We start from the raw sequence: 14690 nt of genomic DNA, 5'->3' as shown, positions 1-14690 counted from the left end.
CGCCATCTTGAACTCTGGCTAAATAATAAATTGCCCCGCGCTAGAGCGCGGGCTTTCTTGAGGAGCGCCTTGCTGAGAGGGTTCACGTTGCTCAGAGTCCTTGTCGCGGCCCTGCGGTTGGCGGTTTCCGCGTGGCCCGGAGCGAGGGTAGGCTACGCGTAGCTTTTTTGCCCGGCTCCAAGATGGACGGCAGCGGGGACGGGGGAGGCCGCCCTGGGGGAGCACGTGTCGCGCTCTGGCCTTTCCCGGGGCTGCTGGGATGGTGGCGGAATCCGGAGGCCTCCCGCCGCCGTCGGGCAGGGACGCTGGCGGAGGCGGGGCCGCGGCCGCCCCTGAGAGGCGCCCCGGAGGCGGCGGCGGCCCAGCTTCTTCTTTCCTCGCACAGCCAGGCGGCCCCCGCTCGAGGCCCGCGTCGCCATGGCCGCGGTTCCCGAGTTGCTGCAGCAGCAGGAGGAGGACCGCAGCAAGGTGAGGCCCTCCTCGCCCTCATGCTCCGGGACGGGAGGCCACGCCGACCTCCTGGAGCCCCAATTCCTTCCCTTATCCCTTGGGGTCTGCTCATGCAGCCCTGTTTCTCCGCAAAGGCCACCCCCCACCGCCACGCGGAGGCTCCCGCCGGACCCCGCGTGCTCTTTGCTCCTTCCTCTTTGAGGGCTGCGGACCCGAGGCGCGAGCCGGCGTCGCGGGACCGGTCCCTGCTAGCACACGCCCTGGTGTCGGGTACGGAAGGCGCGTGGCGGGTCTTTGGAGCTCCTCTCTGGAGACACGAGAAAGTACTCTCATGTAAAAAGTTAGGAAAGCATCTGGCTTTGTAAGGATTCGACGGTGAACGTGAAATGCACTTGACGTGCAGTAAATGGCATATTTTGGTTCTGTTGCCTTCGAACTGCCAGTCTCCCCCCACGCCTGCTCCCCTCCCGCCCCCCTCCCCCTCTTTGGGAAAGCTTTTTGGCCCAAATACTGGGGAAATTCCATCAAATCAAATCTGAAGCGTGTTCTTTAGAACTTTGTAAACACCAAATGCGTCACTGCGGGAATTCCGTCATTTTTAGTAGGTACTGAAATACTTGTTAAACTTAGTTTTCCTTTTAAAAATTTGGCGTGTTTGAAAAAAAAAAAAATTGGCGTGTTTGTGTAAGCTATCCCCATGTCCCTTAAATCTTGAATTCTAAAAGATAATGCAGTAAGTTCGGGTTACTGTAGTCAATTAAAGATTGAGAGAGGTCGCTCATTGATTTTTTTACACTTGCTGATTTCGTAATTAATAAAGGTGGATACGAGACGCATTACGTGCGGAATCATCACCGTGAAAGTTTTTCTGACAGAAAATAGGGGGAAAAAAAACCCCTAAGAATACAAAGCATTGTCGAGTATAAGTAACCTGGAAGGCATTTTAATAGCGTTACATCTACTCAGAAGTCAAAGGCAACCTTTGATCCACGCAGCACGTGGGGAGAGACTGTTTTCCATCTAGGAAGTAGCGAAGTGAAACAGCTAGCTGGATTCTTCCAGCAAGGGTATCATTGCCGCGTTAGTTACTGAAATGCAACTTGGTGTGTGAGGGTAGGGTCTTGATGGGGGTATTTTTTATATTTTTTTGAGAGTTGAAGCAAAGTGTTCTTTGTTTAACCCAAAGTGGGAGCTTGAGATCATGATTCTTTCTAGAATACTATAGCCGTAGTTTTCTTTTAGGAGTTTAGATGCTTGAATAGAATGTTGACAGCAGTTTTTTTTCCCCCATCTGGTACCTCATCTCTTGATCCAGAATCTGTCTTATACAGCTATTTAAAAGGACTTAGCTCCTTCAACTGACCTTCCTGTGTTACCGCACTATATTGTAGCTAGCTTTTAAAGTAATTTTTCCTACCACTCATGCTCCGACAGAACTGGGGGATTATAAAGGCTATTTCCTGCCTGTTTTAGTGGATACAGGAAAGGATTATACAGCATTATTATTAAGTTACAGAAATCAGGAAATAAAAAAGCCTAATAATACCACTCTAACTCTTGGCTTCATCTTGCCTTTTTTTTTTTTTTTTTTTAAGATTTTATTTGAAAGACAGCCGCGCATAGTGGAGAGGGGTGGAGGGAGAAGGTGAAGGGACTCCCGCTGAGCAGTGAGCTGGACCCTGGGATCAGGATCCCAGCTGGAGGCAGATGCTTAACCAACTGAGCCTCAAAAGGAGGCTCCCTCATTCTGCTTTCTTAATCTGTGTTCCACAGCCAGCCCTGTGCTATGGATCAAGTATAGGTGTTTTTCACTGTTCAGGAAAAGGGAGTTTGGGAAAAATGAGAAATAACAGGAAGTCAGATCTCGGGCAAACTATTTTCTTGCCATAATACAGCTTTGTTAGCCAAGTGAAGTATTTTACGTTTTTACAGCACAGGTCTTAAATGTGAACTTATCATTTCGGGGTTTACATGAGGATAAGGATGGGGTTTAGATGACTAGTAAAGTAGGAACATAATTGACTTGAGGATTTTGAATGCTCATGCAGTTAAGTACTCTTTTCAGCTTGTTCAGCAAAACTTAAAGGGGTATTGGTTTGTATCTGGTAGCCTGATAATTCCGCTTAGTTACACCTGTTAGTTGGGGGTGTTAGGATTTGTTTCCTTTCCCAGAAAGCAGTTGAGGAAAAGAGATACATGATAAATTTTTTTTAAACTCATCCTATACTGATAGGAAAGATTGTATTTTGATTTTTAGAAAAGTAAGGTTTTACAAAGTCTTTTTTTTTTTTAAGATTTTATTTATTAATTTGACACAGAGAGATCACGAGTACGCAGAGAGAGAGAGAGAGAGAGAGGGAAGCAGGCTCCCCACAGAGCAGAGAGCCCCATGCGGGCCTCAGTCACGGGACCCTGAGATCACGACCTGAGCTGAAGGCAGAGGCTCAACCCACTGAGCGGCCCCGGTGCCCACCAAGTCGCTCTTGAAAAGATTAAAACATTGACACCATTTTAGGCCTTATCATGATAAACTAGTACCGAGATACCCCATTCCTCCAGAGTTCTGTAGTGTCTTTTTTGCAGGTGAGTTTTTTGCGGGTAGGGGAGAATAATTGGAGATTATGCAGAACCTTGTTCCTGCAAAAATAGTTATGCTGGCCTTTGGTCATTCTGTAATTTTTTAGGCTTTCTGGGCCTTCCCTTTGTAAAATAGTCATTAAAATAGGTGGGCAGCATGTGTGAGTTTCTGCTTAGAGTCAGTGTTTATCTTTTTAAGTTGATGAGTCTCATTCCTGTTAGTCTAGCAAACCTATGTAAGTTGAATGTGGGTCCTGATTGCCTGTTGGACTTTTTTTTTTTTTTTTTTTTTTAGATTTTTACTTTTATTTATTTGACAGAGATCACAACTAGGCAGAGAGAGAGGAGGAAGCAGGCTCTCCACAGAGATCCCGGTGTGGGGCTCGATCCTAGGACCCCGGGATCATGACCTGAGCCGAAGGCAGAGGCTTTAACCCACTGAGCCACCCAGGCGCCCTTGGACTTTTTTTTTAAATAATAAATTGCTACCAGAGTCCAGTTAAGTTTTAACACATAAGAAAAGCTGTGAGGAGATACTCTTCTCTTTCTACAGCTATTACAGCTTGGCCCTTCAGTAGTTGGTTATGCGAATTTTGGTTGAGTGGTGTCTCCTCTGCCAGTCATTAATGTTTATGGTGGTACTCTGGTTTGCAGCTAGTTGTTTTTATTTTATTTAAAGATTTTATTTATCTGAGAGACATCACAAATAGGAGGGGCAGAGCGGGAGGGAGAGAGAATTGTAAGTGGGCTCCACACTGAGCTTGGAGCCTGACTGCAGGGTATAGTCCCAGGACCCTGAGATCATGTACTGAGCTGAAACCAAGAGTCAGATGCTTAACAGACTGCTACCCAGGTGTCCTGTACATAAAGATTTTATTTGACAAAGAACACAAGCAGGGGAAGCAGCAGGGAGAGGAAGAAACAGACTCCCCTCTGAGCAGAGAGCCCTATGTGGGGCTCAACCCCAGGACCCACATGACCTAAGTGGAAGACAGATGCTTAATCCTGCCCTGTGTCTTCTTAAACTGGTGTGGAAGTTGTAGGGACACTGTTCTCTTTCAGCTTGGGTGAAGAGTGACCTACAATTTATTATAGGAAAAAATATTGAACTTTTAAAAATACTATAGCAAGTCCAAATTTACTAATTTTTGTGGACTGAAGTATATACCAAATGCCTGACTTCATTTTTCTCTTAGTTTACTGCACGCCAGAAGTATGACTTAATTGGAGCTGCCCACACCTTAGTTCTGGATCAGTAACTTGTACAGTGTGTCTTCGGATCCTTATTTGTGAATACTACTTTAGAAGTCGTAATTTGCTCTCCTTTTTTTGACTGTGAGAAGAAATGGTTAAGGGAGAATTTTCTATATCTTGAGATTCTCCTTTGGTGAAACCTAAACATCTAATACATAAGTAGGGGAGAGGGAGAAGCAGACTCCTCACTGAGCCAGGAGCCTGATGCGGGACTCAATCCCAGGACCCTGGGATCATGAGCTAAGCCGAAGTCAGATGCTTAACCATCTGAGCTACCCAGGCGCCCCAGACCTTTGGTTTAAAGCAGGACTTCTCAACCTAAATACTGTGCACATTTTTTGCTTGATAATTTTTTGTTGTGGTGAACTGTACTGTGCATTGTAGGGTGTTCAGTATCCCTGGCCTCTATTGGGTGATGATTCCCTTCCCTCCAGTAGTGCGAGTAAAATTAAGAATTGTCAAATGTCCCTTTAGAATCACTTGGTAACTTTTATCCCTAAGATGGTATGATATGTGTGGGTCAGGTTGTGTTAAAGAGACTAATACTTAGTAAGCCCATTTCAAAGTTTATTAGATCTAGGATTGATAAATCCTAAGGAAATAATAATGCTGTATAAAAACGTAAGCATTGTTGGCCAACTTTGGAATTAGCTTTCTCACCAGTATTGAGGAATCGTATCAAAAGATGGAAAAAGGGGCGCCTGGGTGGCTCAGTGGGTTAAAGCCTCTGCTTTTGGCTAGGGTCATGATCTCGGGCCTGGGATCGAGCCCCACATTGGGCTCTCTGCTCAGCGGGGAGCCTGCTTCCGCCTCTCTCTCTGCCTGCCTCTCTGACTCCTTGTGATCTCTGTCAAATAAGTAAATAAAATCTTTAAAAAAAAAAAAGATGGAAAAAGGTCGTTTTCTTCAGCAGGTTCAGGGCAGTTGAAGGTTACAGGGGCAACTGTGTTTACCATGGTGGAGTTCAGTGCCGCTGTGGAAACCTGAGGCTGCTGGGGGCTTTGACACAGCACAGCAGAGCGTTGTGGGCCAAGATGTAAGCTCACTGAGAAGTGTGCTGTGTTTAGAACTGGTGTAATACCCTGCTTTTTGAACATCTTTCTTTGTTTGTCAGGGCCTGAATGCTTGAGGAAATTAGGCAAGAGTAGTTCTGTAGGTTAGTACTCCGAAGTCTTCAAATAACCAGTGTGAAAGGCTCATGCAGTGAAGTTGGATAGTATTTTAAGGAAACAGCCTAACTTCTAATGAACCCAGTTCTTTTGAGGAAAGTATTTCAGAGCTTTGTAAAATTCTGCCTTTACTTTTTGAAACGGCAGGAAGACAACTGCAGGACATCTTGTCTCACATGAATGTGGCAAACTTCTCACAAGTATAAATTGAAGTTTCTCTGCATGATTTAGCTTTCCAAAAAGCTATTTCTTTACCTCTTAACACCTATTTATAATTGGCCAATGAGTTAACTCTTAAAAGAGATCTTCACCCTAAAAGAGGAATGTGGAAATCATCAGCTGTTTCACACCCCAAATGCAAACCATAAATACACAGGAGGGAGTGTGTTAAGTTGTAGCTGGAGGAGTAGAGAAATGACTGAACTTCCTTCACTTCAGAAATTGGGTCCTTGGCTTGATTCCCTCCTTTTCTTTTCACAAATTTGGTGTAACTTTTAAGGTACTACTATGGTCTGGAGAGAAAGGGTAATTTTCTCAAGATAGTTGCCTGCAGTGTGCATTTTCTGCCTGAAGAGTTTATGGTTTACTACTTTTGTTGGGGTCGGTGTAAATTGTGAAGAGTACAAATGCAGATGTCACCAAATTCCAAGGCTTTCACTTGACCTTTCATGGAGAGCAGTACAAAGCTTGAACATGGATACAGGGATACATGGATACAGGGAGCTGGTGAATGATGAAATTTTAAAAAGCTGGTGTTGCAGTCTTTGTATCTGAATGATCTGGGAAATGTGCCTTACCTCTGACTCAAAGCAGAATAAATACCACCACGAGCCTTCTCTTTGTATGCTATGATTTGTGTCTCAAATTTAGATGACACAAGCTTAACCTCAGATAGTTCTCTGCCCATGTTGCTGAACCACATCATTGGTGGTAAAGGTAAATTCTTTTTATTCTCAAATCTGTCTGTTTCATCTTGGGTTGATCATAAAGTAAGTGAATGTTTGCAGTATATGTGCTGCCTAAGCTACCGTGGTGGTTAATGTTTCTAAACACCTTCATCAAGGTGACTGATGTGTAAAATGTCAGGTTTGTTTCAGAGGGCCCTGGACTTGGTGGACCAAGAAACTGCTGGGAGCAGCCTTGCCTTGGTGGGGAGGCAAAGGACTTGAGCTCTGAATGGATTTGTTGGAGCTACTTCCTCTGTAGTGTTGGTTTATTGCTTCCTAGTAGAACTTCTGTGCTGCAAGATCATCACAGATCGTACAGTTTAACCCATGTGTTTTGTGAATTTTTTTGAAAATAATTTAGGTATCTGGCACATAGATGGTTTTCTTGAATTAAGGTATTTAAGCCAGTAATTGAACTTAATCTCTTTCTGGTTGCTCGTTAGAATTTGACTTCATAGGCTTGCAGCTTTGTGAAGTGATGATTCAGTTTATCCATTCGCTGAGTGTGCTGCGCTGACCTTCTTCCAAGCCTCGGTTCCTGTTCTAGGAACTTGGGGCTACGTAGCCTCCAAATGCCCTGCAGTCTGCGGTGTTCTACCGTGGGCAGCTTGTGTGTTGGTAGACTACTGGTTAGAATGGTTGGTGTCAGCAGGGATGGGTCCCTCTGGGTCCCATCTCACCAAGATGAGTGGTAGAAATCTGATCACTTGCTGCAGCCCTTTATCTAGTTTTAAAAGCGTATGACTTCCATAACTATTACCCGTGCTTGTAGACTAAAGTTTTCCAGAAGCGTTTGGCTCTGTTACCTTTGAGGACTAGGATGATAACAGCAGGACTGAATTGCAGAAGGGGAGACCAGTTGGTGTGGGGGGAGGGAGGCAGGAGATGTGACAAATACCTGTAAAAGCAGAGCTTATACGTTGCTTAGAGTTGATTGAATTGCTTTTCATGCACCAGTGCTATGATGAAAAGCTGGAATTGAATGCAGATAATAAATAGGTTTTGGTTACCTTTCAGGATGGAGGAAAACTGTAACAGACACTTGGAGTAAGCAATACTTGAACCATGAAGAGGGCTTTGGAGGAGGATATGGTATTAGAGCACTTCTTATGAATTGAAATAGTAGCAGAGTGTGTTTCACAAGTATGATCATGTGAGTCTTGTTTCCAGAAGTACAGATGTACAGTAAGTCTGCAGCTGAGCATTTTTTAAAATTTATTTCCTCACTAATGAGTATTGGGCTAGGCAAGGTGTGCATACCTTTCTAGCTGAAACACTTTGTTTCTTGGTTCTTGTGATCAAAATGAAAATCTGGTTTACAAGGCAGGCTTCATGGCCGCTGTTTTGGCTCCATGCTGTTAACAGACCATTAGTGGATCATATGTCATGTTGCCTCCCTCCCTGATAGGGGTCTTAGTTCCTAGGCAGTGGGAGGGATTACAAAGCAAAAGCCTTAGGAGAAAGAAAACAGTTGGAAGGGAAGACACATTGGTGTCACATGTGCTAGCATATTCAACTTCCTCCTGTGTACAAAACTGGTTTTATTTTTTATTTTCAAATTTTTATTTAAGTTGTAGTTAGTTAACATACAGTGTAACGTTGGTTTTGGGAACAGAATCTAATGATTCATCACTTAATATAATACCCAGTTCCCAACAATAGTGCCGTCCATAATACCCATCATTTCGTCCACCCCCCACCCAAAGTAGTTCAGTGTAAATGGCTATTCAGCTAGCCCCCATTCTAGCAGAACAGAATTGCTGTGAGATAATTTCTTCCCATTGTGTTGTCTTGTCATTTTGGTTGTATGTTGCTAGTGTAAACTGGAGTCTTTCGTTCCCATAACGTTTACTACATCCTATTTAGGTATTTTCTGTGTTCTTCAGTCACATAGGTGGATACCCTTTGCCATGTGTAAGCCATTAAACCATTTGTAGAGGGAGCTTTGCAGATGATGGTATCTTGTACCAGGGTGAGTTATAAGTAAGATTTAGATCAGAATTGGTCCTTAGCAGCTCAGAGCTCTGCAGAATTGTTCTGTAGTAGTATCAGGTGCCCCACCTGTAAAGGTGATAAACAGGTAAGGAAGTGCACAGGGATTCTATATCAATTTTTCTTTTTCAGGTTCTTTTAGCAAGCATTCAGATTTTTTGAAAAGGGTTTTTATTTGAGAGAGCATGAGCATGGGGAAGGAGCAGAGAGAGGGCAAAGCAGTCTCCCTGCTGAGCATGGGGCTCTATCCCAGGACCCCAGGACCTGACCCAAGCTGAAGGCAGACGCCTAACCAACTGAGCCACCCAGGCCCCATAGCATTCAGGTTTTTTTTTTTTTTTTTTTTTTAACAGTTAAAAATTTGCATTCTAAATGGAACAGTGCTTGTTTCCTACCCTTCCTCCCCTCTTTTAAAAGATTATTGTAATCCTTGTAAGAATTAATCTGGTAGGGAAGTACTTTGGGTCTGAAACACTATCTGAAACTTTGAGTATGTGATGCAGTGGTTTCTATGGAAATCTACGAAAGAAAGTTTTAAAACATTGTTTGAGAATAGGTAACGTTTTAAATTGGATTCTCAGGAGGTACCTAAGGAACTGGGAACAGAAAAATTAGTATGCCTAAGGTCAGATAGTTCTGAAGTCTGCCTTCTTCTAGGCATTTTGGCATCTGTGGCCCAAGTGAAAGACTGGCAGTGTTGGCCTGCAGTGCTAAGCAGTACTCTGAATACTCCTTTAGGAAAGGGGATGCAGGTGGGTGAATGGGGGAAAGTTTTATGGAGGGGTGCAATCCTTATACTCTCCATCCTGGTGATTTATTTAGCAAGCATTGTGGCATGGGGCAGTCGGGTGTTTTTGTTGACTAAGCATGAGGAATGCTGACCTTTTAATCACACTTGTGCTTCCAGACTCGGGATATAGTGCTGACTTAGAAGCTTTGAACATTTCACAACTTTTTACTCCTTGATGATGTATCTGCTTCATTATCTGGAGGGTTATATGCTTTTTCAGAACAAGAAAGTTCATTTAGCTTGTGAATGAGGACTCTTGAGGTTGGTGATGGCCTGAATGTATGGAATTTTGCTAGTATCTTTTTCAGACAACAGTTCTTTAAGCCTCAAATGCAGACTTACTGTGTTATCTGGGGGGTTTTTTGGAGGATAAGACTACCATGTCAGGTGGTTGGATTTTTGTTTGAATTCTAGGGTGATGTGTCCCGGTAAAAATGAGTATATTTTGGAGAACCTTGGATGCTTGGTATCCTATGATGGAAAGTCTTTTCAAGCCTCCGGTGGTTTTTGCGATTTCTTTTTTTTTTTTTTTTTTTTTTTAAGTTTTATTTATTTGACAGAAATCACAAGTAGGCAGGGAGAGAGGGGAAGCAGGATCCCCACCGAGCCAAGAGCCCGATGTGGGGCTTGATCCCAGGACCCTGAGATCATGACCCGAGCCAAAGCCAGAGGCTCAACCCGCTGAGCCGCCCAGATGCCCCGGTTTTTGCGATTTCTTTGCCCTTGTTGCAAAAAAAAAAAACCCAAAAAAAACAACCCCCCCCCCCCAAAAACCCGATATTTCTGTGCTGACAAGAAAGGAAGGTAGTAATATAGTAAGTAGTCTGGGGTTTTACCTCTGTATGGTTGAACCTATGGGAAGAGAGGAAGCCAGAATAATTTGTTGCGTGGAACAAAAAGCAGTTGGGAAAGTCGATTGTAGCTTTGACTGAGGTGCTTAAATAAACCCCATTTACTAGATTACATTTCCTTTGGGTCCTTCGATCTTAATTCAAAATGTAGTCCATGTGGAGTTTGTAGGCTCATGGAGTTTGCTTCACTTGTAGTGGGCTAAAATGGAATCTTTGGTGTTCAGAAGTTGAGAGCTGGCTAGGAACCAGGATTTGTGACTTCTTGGGAGCTGGAATCTTAGGAAAGAGCAGCTGTTTGAATGTACCTCAGACCTGTCCCATGGACTACCCTGTCTTTCCAGCAGTATCTCTTGCCTCTTTTACACCTGGCCTACTTTATTTCCTGGACTACCAGAAATAAACATAAGATAGGTGGGATGGCCATTATTCTCTGCAATCAGATTTTGTGTGTATTTTGAGGTCTTTTCCAGCACTGTATTTGTCCAGTGACAAATGAACAGAAGGAAGGAAGCTTTTATCAGAAATATGTCAGCTGGAGTCACAGTTGTGATAAAAGGAAGTATTCCTGACCTTGAAGCCTTATCTCTGTTTGCAGAGATCTCATAAATGGACATGTGAAAATTAAGCCAAACAAGCAGATATTTCATAGGCATAATCAAGAATCCATTTGGAAGAAGTATTGAGGTTGAGATGTCAGGGACTGTTAAGTATACTGTGTTCTTACTAATACCTAAAGCCTTTGAGTAGGAACTATTTATTCTTTGAAGCTTCTTTCTTAGAGGAGAGCAATTGTTCAAGGGCTGACAGGTTTTTGCAGCTTAAAATTTTTTAGTTTGCAGTGCTCACAAGGAAAAGAGGGTACTGATCTCTTCTAAGATAGGAGAGAGAAATAATCATTTTTGGTATGTGAATATATTTAATCTTTATAGAACTGATTGAACCAGATTTTCTAGTTTCTGAAGTTAAACTTGGTGTTAAACTTCAAATTTTGAAGGGGAAAATTCCAAAGGGAAATTCAGAGGGAAGTAACTTCGTATTCCCTGCTCTGTTATCCTCTTAATGCCAGTCTTCACTTGGCATTCCCCGGGTTCAGTAACTAGAGTGTGATGCTTTGGCACTAGTTTCCTAGTTGGGTGCGAGGGGGATAAGCTGCTTATTCTGCATACACTGTCATGCTGTGTTTGTAGCACATCTTCAGATTGACCCTCAGCTTGTCTGCTTTCAGACTTAGGACATTTATCATGTTTTAGATTTAGTGGGAAAGCTATTTTAACCACATCCCCCAACAGTCTAGTTCTTCCAAAATTCTTCTTAAACTGGGAAAAAGAAACTGGGTATTTCTTTCCTCTGAATTTCTAGATAACAAAAATCCGTTACTTTCGCTTCCGGGGCAGCGTTCACACTTGTCCTCATGTGTCAAGAATGTGGTATTTTGGGGTGCCTGGGTGGCTCAGTGGGTTAAAGCCTCTGCCTTCAGCTCCGGAAAGGATTGAGCCCTGCATTTCTGCTCAGCAGGAAGCCTGCTTCCCCCTCCCTCTCTCTCTCTGCCTGCCTCTCTGCCTACTTGTGATCTCTATCAACTAAATAAATAAAGTCTTTAAAAAAATGGGATTTTCCTAATTGAGGCCTTTGTTTTTATAATCTACATCTTGTGTCTAGATTTTTCATCTCTTTGAAACGATCTGATTATAAATTGGTTCTCTTGAGCTAATTTTTCTTTTATACTGAGGAATCCCATACCACATGACCGTTTTGTGTATTTGTTTTTTTAGTTTCTAAGTTAGTTCAGTTCTGTGTACTATCTGGTAGTGCCTCTTGAATGTTCTTTGTAGTTGGGGCATTTATTTATTCTGTCTAGTTCCACTTTAGTTGAAATATTTGGTTAAGTGTATTTTTCACATAGACATAAAATCATCTTGTTCCTATATTCAGAAATAGAGGAATATTTTCGACCTACCCATTCATTTAAAGAGCAGGTTTCCCTACAATTTCAAATAAATGTAAGAGCTATCTAAGCTGATCTTGTTACAAATGATTTTGCATAGAATGCTTTTTAATTCCTAGCTTACATTTTTGGAGGGATACTTTTAACACTACAGTGAAGTTGAGACTAATAGCCAAAAACTGTCTTTCAGCTGAGATCTGTATCTGTGGACCTGAATGTTGATCCCTCGCTTCAGATTGACATACCTGATGCACTCAGTGAGAGAGAGAAGGTCAAATTTACTGTGCACACCAAGGTAAGTGACAGAGTGACTTTAGTGATCAAAGCAATGCTATGTTGTAGCTTTGTGATTCACAGTGGGCAAGAAGAAATGTCCTGAACTGAAATGATTGCTGTTTGTTTGCCGTGTAACGTTACTGCTGAGGGAGAACATACCTCATCTTGGTGGAGTGAGCATCAGATAAGTGCTCTCGCTTCAGCATTTTCCACTGTAGGGGAGCCCCAGGGCTGTGGGTATTGCTGATGTTTGGGTGGCTTGTACTCTGCTTCATGAGGAAGCAGACCAGGCAGTGATGTGTGGAGCCACTACCGGCACAGCGCAGATCTTCCCCCTTTGTTTTTATTTGCATGAGGGAGAAGTGCTTGCTTTTTCCGGTATTTAATAAGTTATTGGTTTTTGCCTCTTCTATTTGCTGTGATTCAGAACACTTTTTTCCTCATCCAATTTTTATTTATTTATTTTAAAAAGATTTTATTTATTTATTTGACAGATTACAAGTAAGCATAGAGGCAGGCAGGGGGGCGGGGAAGAGGCCCCCCCGCAAACTAGAGAGCCTGATGCAGGACTTGATTCCAGGACCCTGAGGTCATGACCTGAGCGGAAGGCAGAGGCTTAACCCACTGAGCCACCCAAGCGCCCCTCCTCATCCAGTTTTTTTTTTTTTACAAGATCTTATTTTAGAGAAAGAGAGCACATTTTGGGAGGGGGGGGGCAGAGAGAGAGGGAAAGATAATCTGTAGCCGACTCCCCATGGAGCCTGAAGCCCAATGCAGGGCTCTGTCTCCAACCCTGAGAACATGATCTGAGCTGAAAATCAAGAGTCAATCTGAGCTATCCAAGCGCCTTATATACAGATTTTTAATTTGACAAAGGCAATATGCCAGTCTAAAAAATGTGGAGAGTAAATACAATGTTTCAGAATCCATCCTTTCAGGAACATTTTCAGTGTGCTTTCTCCTTCCATGCTAGTTAAAATGCACTGAATGCTTGTCTTATGCCAGGCATTGTTGTAAAGAGTTAACATGTATTTAATTTTCTCTTTATAATAACCTTATGGTATTATTGTATTATCACAGGTGTGGAAACTGTGCCACAGGTTTAAGTAAAATAAATATCTAAGGCACAATTTGAATTGGGCAAACTGCCCCCCCCCCTTGCTACCATGCAACAAAACTTTTATTAACATTTTGAACAGCTGTTGAGAAAACCAGTGACTCAACTGTTACTGAAATTGGTAATTTCTAAACTTAAATTGGGGCAAAATGACTATATAGTACTGAGCAGTGCCATCATTGGGCACTATGAATTCAAGACTGAAGATGCTATACAAAGCTTTTGGGTTATAGCACATCTCCAGCATAGAGACATGGTATGTGTATGGTCCTTCCCCCTGTGGATTTCTCTTAATACCTTGGTGGCTTGATCAGCATACCTCACTCAGGAGGCAGTGTGACAACTATGTGATTATATATCTGCCTGACTTGACCTGAGAGGTAGAGTTTTGTGAAAAAAATTCTTTAAAGAACATCTTGAATCTTCAGGGGTTAATTTTTTTTTTTTTCTAAGATTTTATTTATTTATTTGACAGAGATCCCAAGTAGGTGGGCGGGGTGGGGGGAGATGCAGGCTCCCAGCTGAGCAGAGAGCCTGATGGGGGCTCCATCCCAGGACCCTGGGATCATGATCTGAGCTGAAGGCACAGGCTTTAACCCACGGAGGGCCCCCCCCCCCGCGCCCCTTTAGGGGTGACTTTTATTATAGTGAGGAGAACACGTGTTGCTGCTTTTGTTCTTGACTGGGTCTCACTGAGATGTTTTGTCATGCAGAGTTTTCTCATCGCACCAGCCCAGGAAACCCAAACCACTTTTTCAAAAAGTGGTGGTTACCAGTTAACTTCTTTCTGTTTTTCACAGACCACGCTGTCCACGTTTCAGAACCCAGAGTTCTCTGTTACAAGGCAACATGAAGACTTTGTGTGGCTACATGACACTCTTATTGAAACTGCAGACTATGCTGGGCTTATCGTAAGTGCATTTTGGAAAATCATGTAATTTCTGAAGCCAGTTTCTTCTACCTTATCGTATTTGTTTTGTTTAAATAGACTTTTACCCATTTTTTTTTTTATAATGGGTTGTGAAAACTGTCTGATTTCATCTATCAAGTAGAGCAAGTGCTATTGGTAATGGCTAAACTACATAAGAGTTGTGTTATAGCTATGAGGTGAAGCATACAGTCTTAAGACCTGTATAATAGACTAATTTCATGGCTTGAATCTTCTCTACCTTTTGGGTTTGGGGTTTTCTCTGGTACTTTCGGGCATCAAGTAGAATTGATTTATAGGAAAACCTCAGTAGTGGTGATGGTGTATAGTAGATTTCTCAAAAGTGTTGTTGTCCACTCGAAGTAGGAGAAGCAGTTCTCTTTGTGCTAATAAA

At 42.8% G+C, this 14690-nt stretch overlaps 1 protein-coding gene across 3 annotated transcripts in view; it reads left to right on the top strand.

The window, feature by feature from the left end:
• Position 1: 1 nt before the first annotated feature.
• SNX5 (sorting nexin 5) overlaps positions 2-14690 on the top strand; it is a 28141-nt gene continuing 13452 nt past the window's right edge. The window contains exons 1-4 of one of the 3 annotated variants that reach the window (XM_080813185.1): positions 2-147; positions 386-468; positions 12166-12270; positions 14169-14279. In XM_080813185.1, the coding sequence (XP_080669311.1) occupies positions 418-468; positions 12166-12270; positions 14169-14279 (267 nt within the window). In that variant the 5' untranslated portion in view covers positions 2-147; positions 386-417. Of the gene's footprint in view, positions 148-247; positions 469-12165; positions 12271-14168; positions 14280-14690 lie in introns of those variants that run through there. The other 2 variants (XM_080813186.1, XM_080813184.1) reach the window with 2 other exon arrangements.

This window comes from Martes martes (assembly GCF_963455335.1).
Source record: "Martes martes genome assembly, chromosome: 9".
Lineage (NCBI taxonomy): Eukaryota > Metazoa > Chordata > Mammalia > Carnivora > Mustelidae > Martes > Martes martes.
Note: the sequence above shows the minus strand (reverse complement) of the source record. Positions and strands in the feature narration are given on the sequence as shown.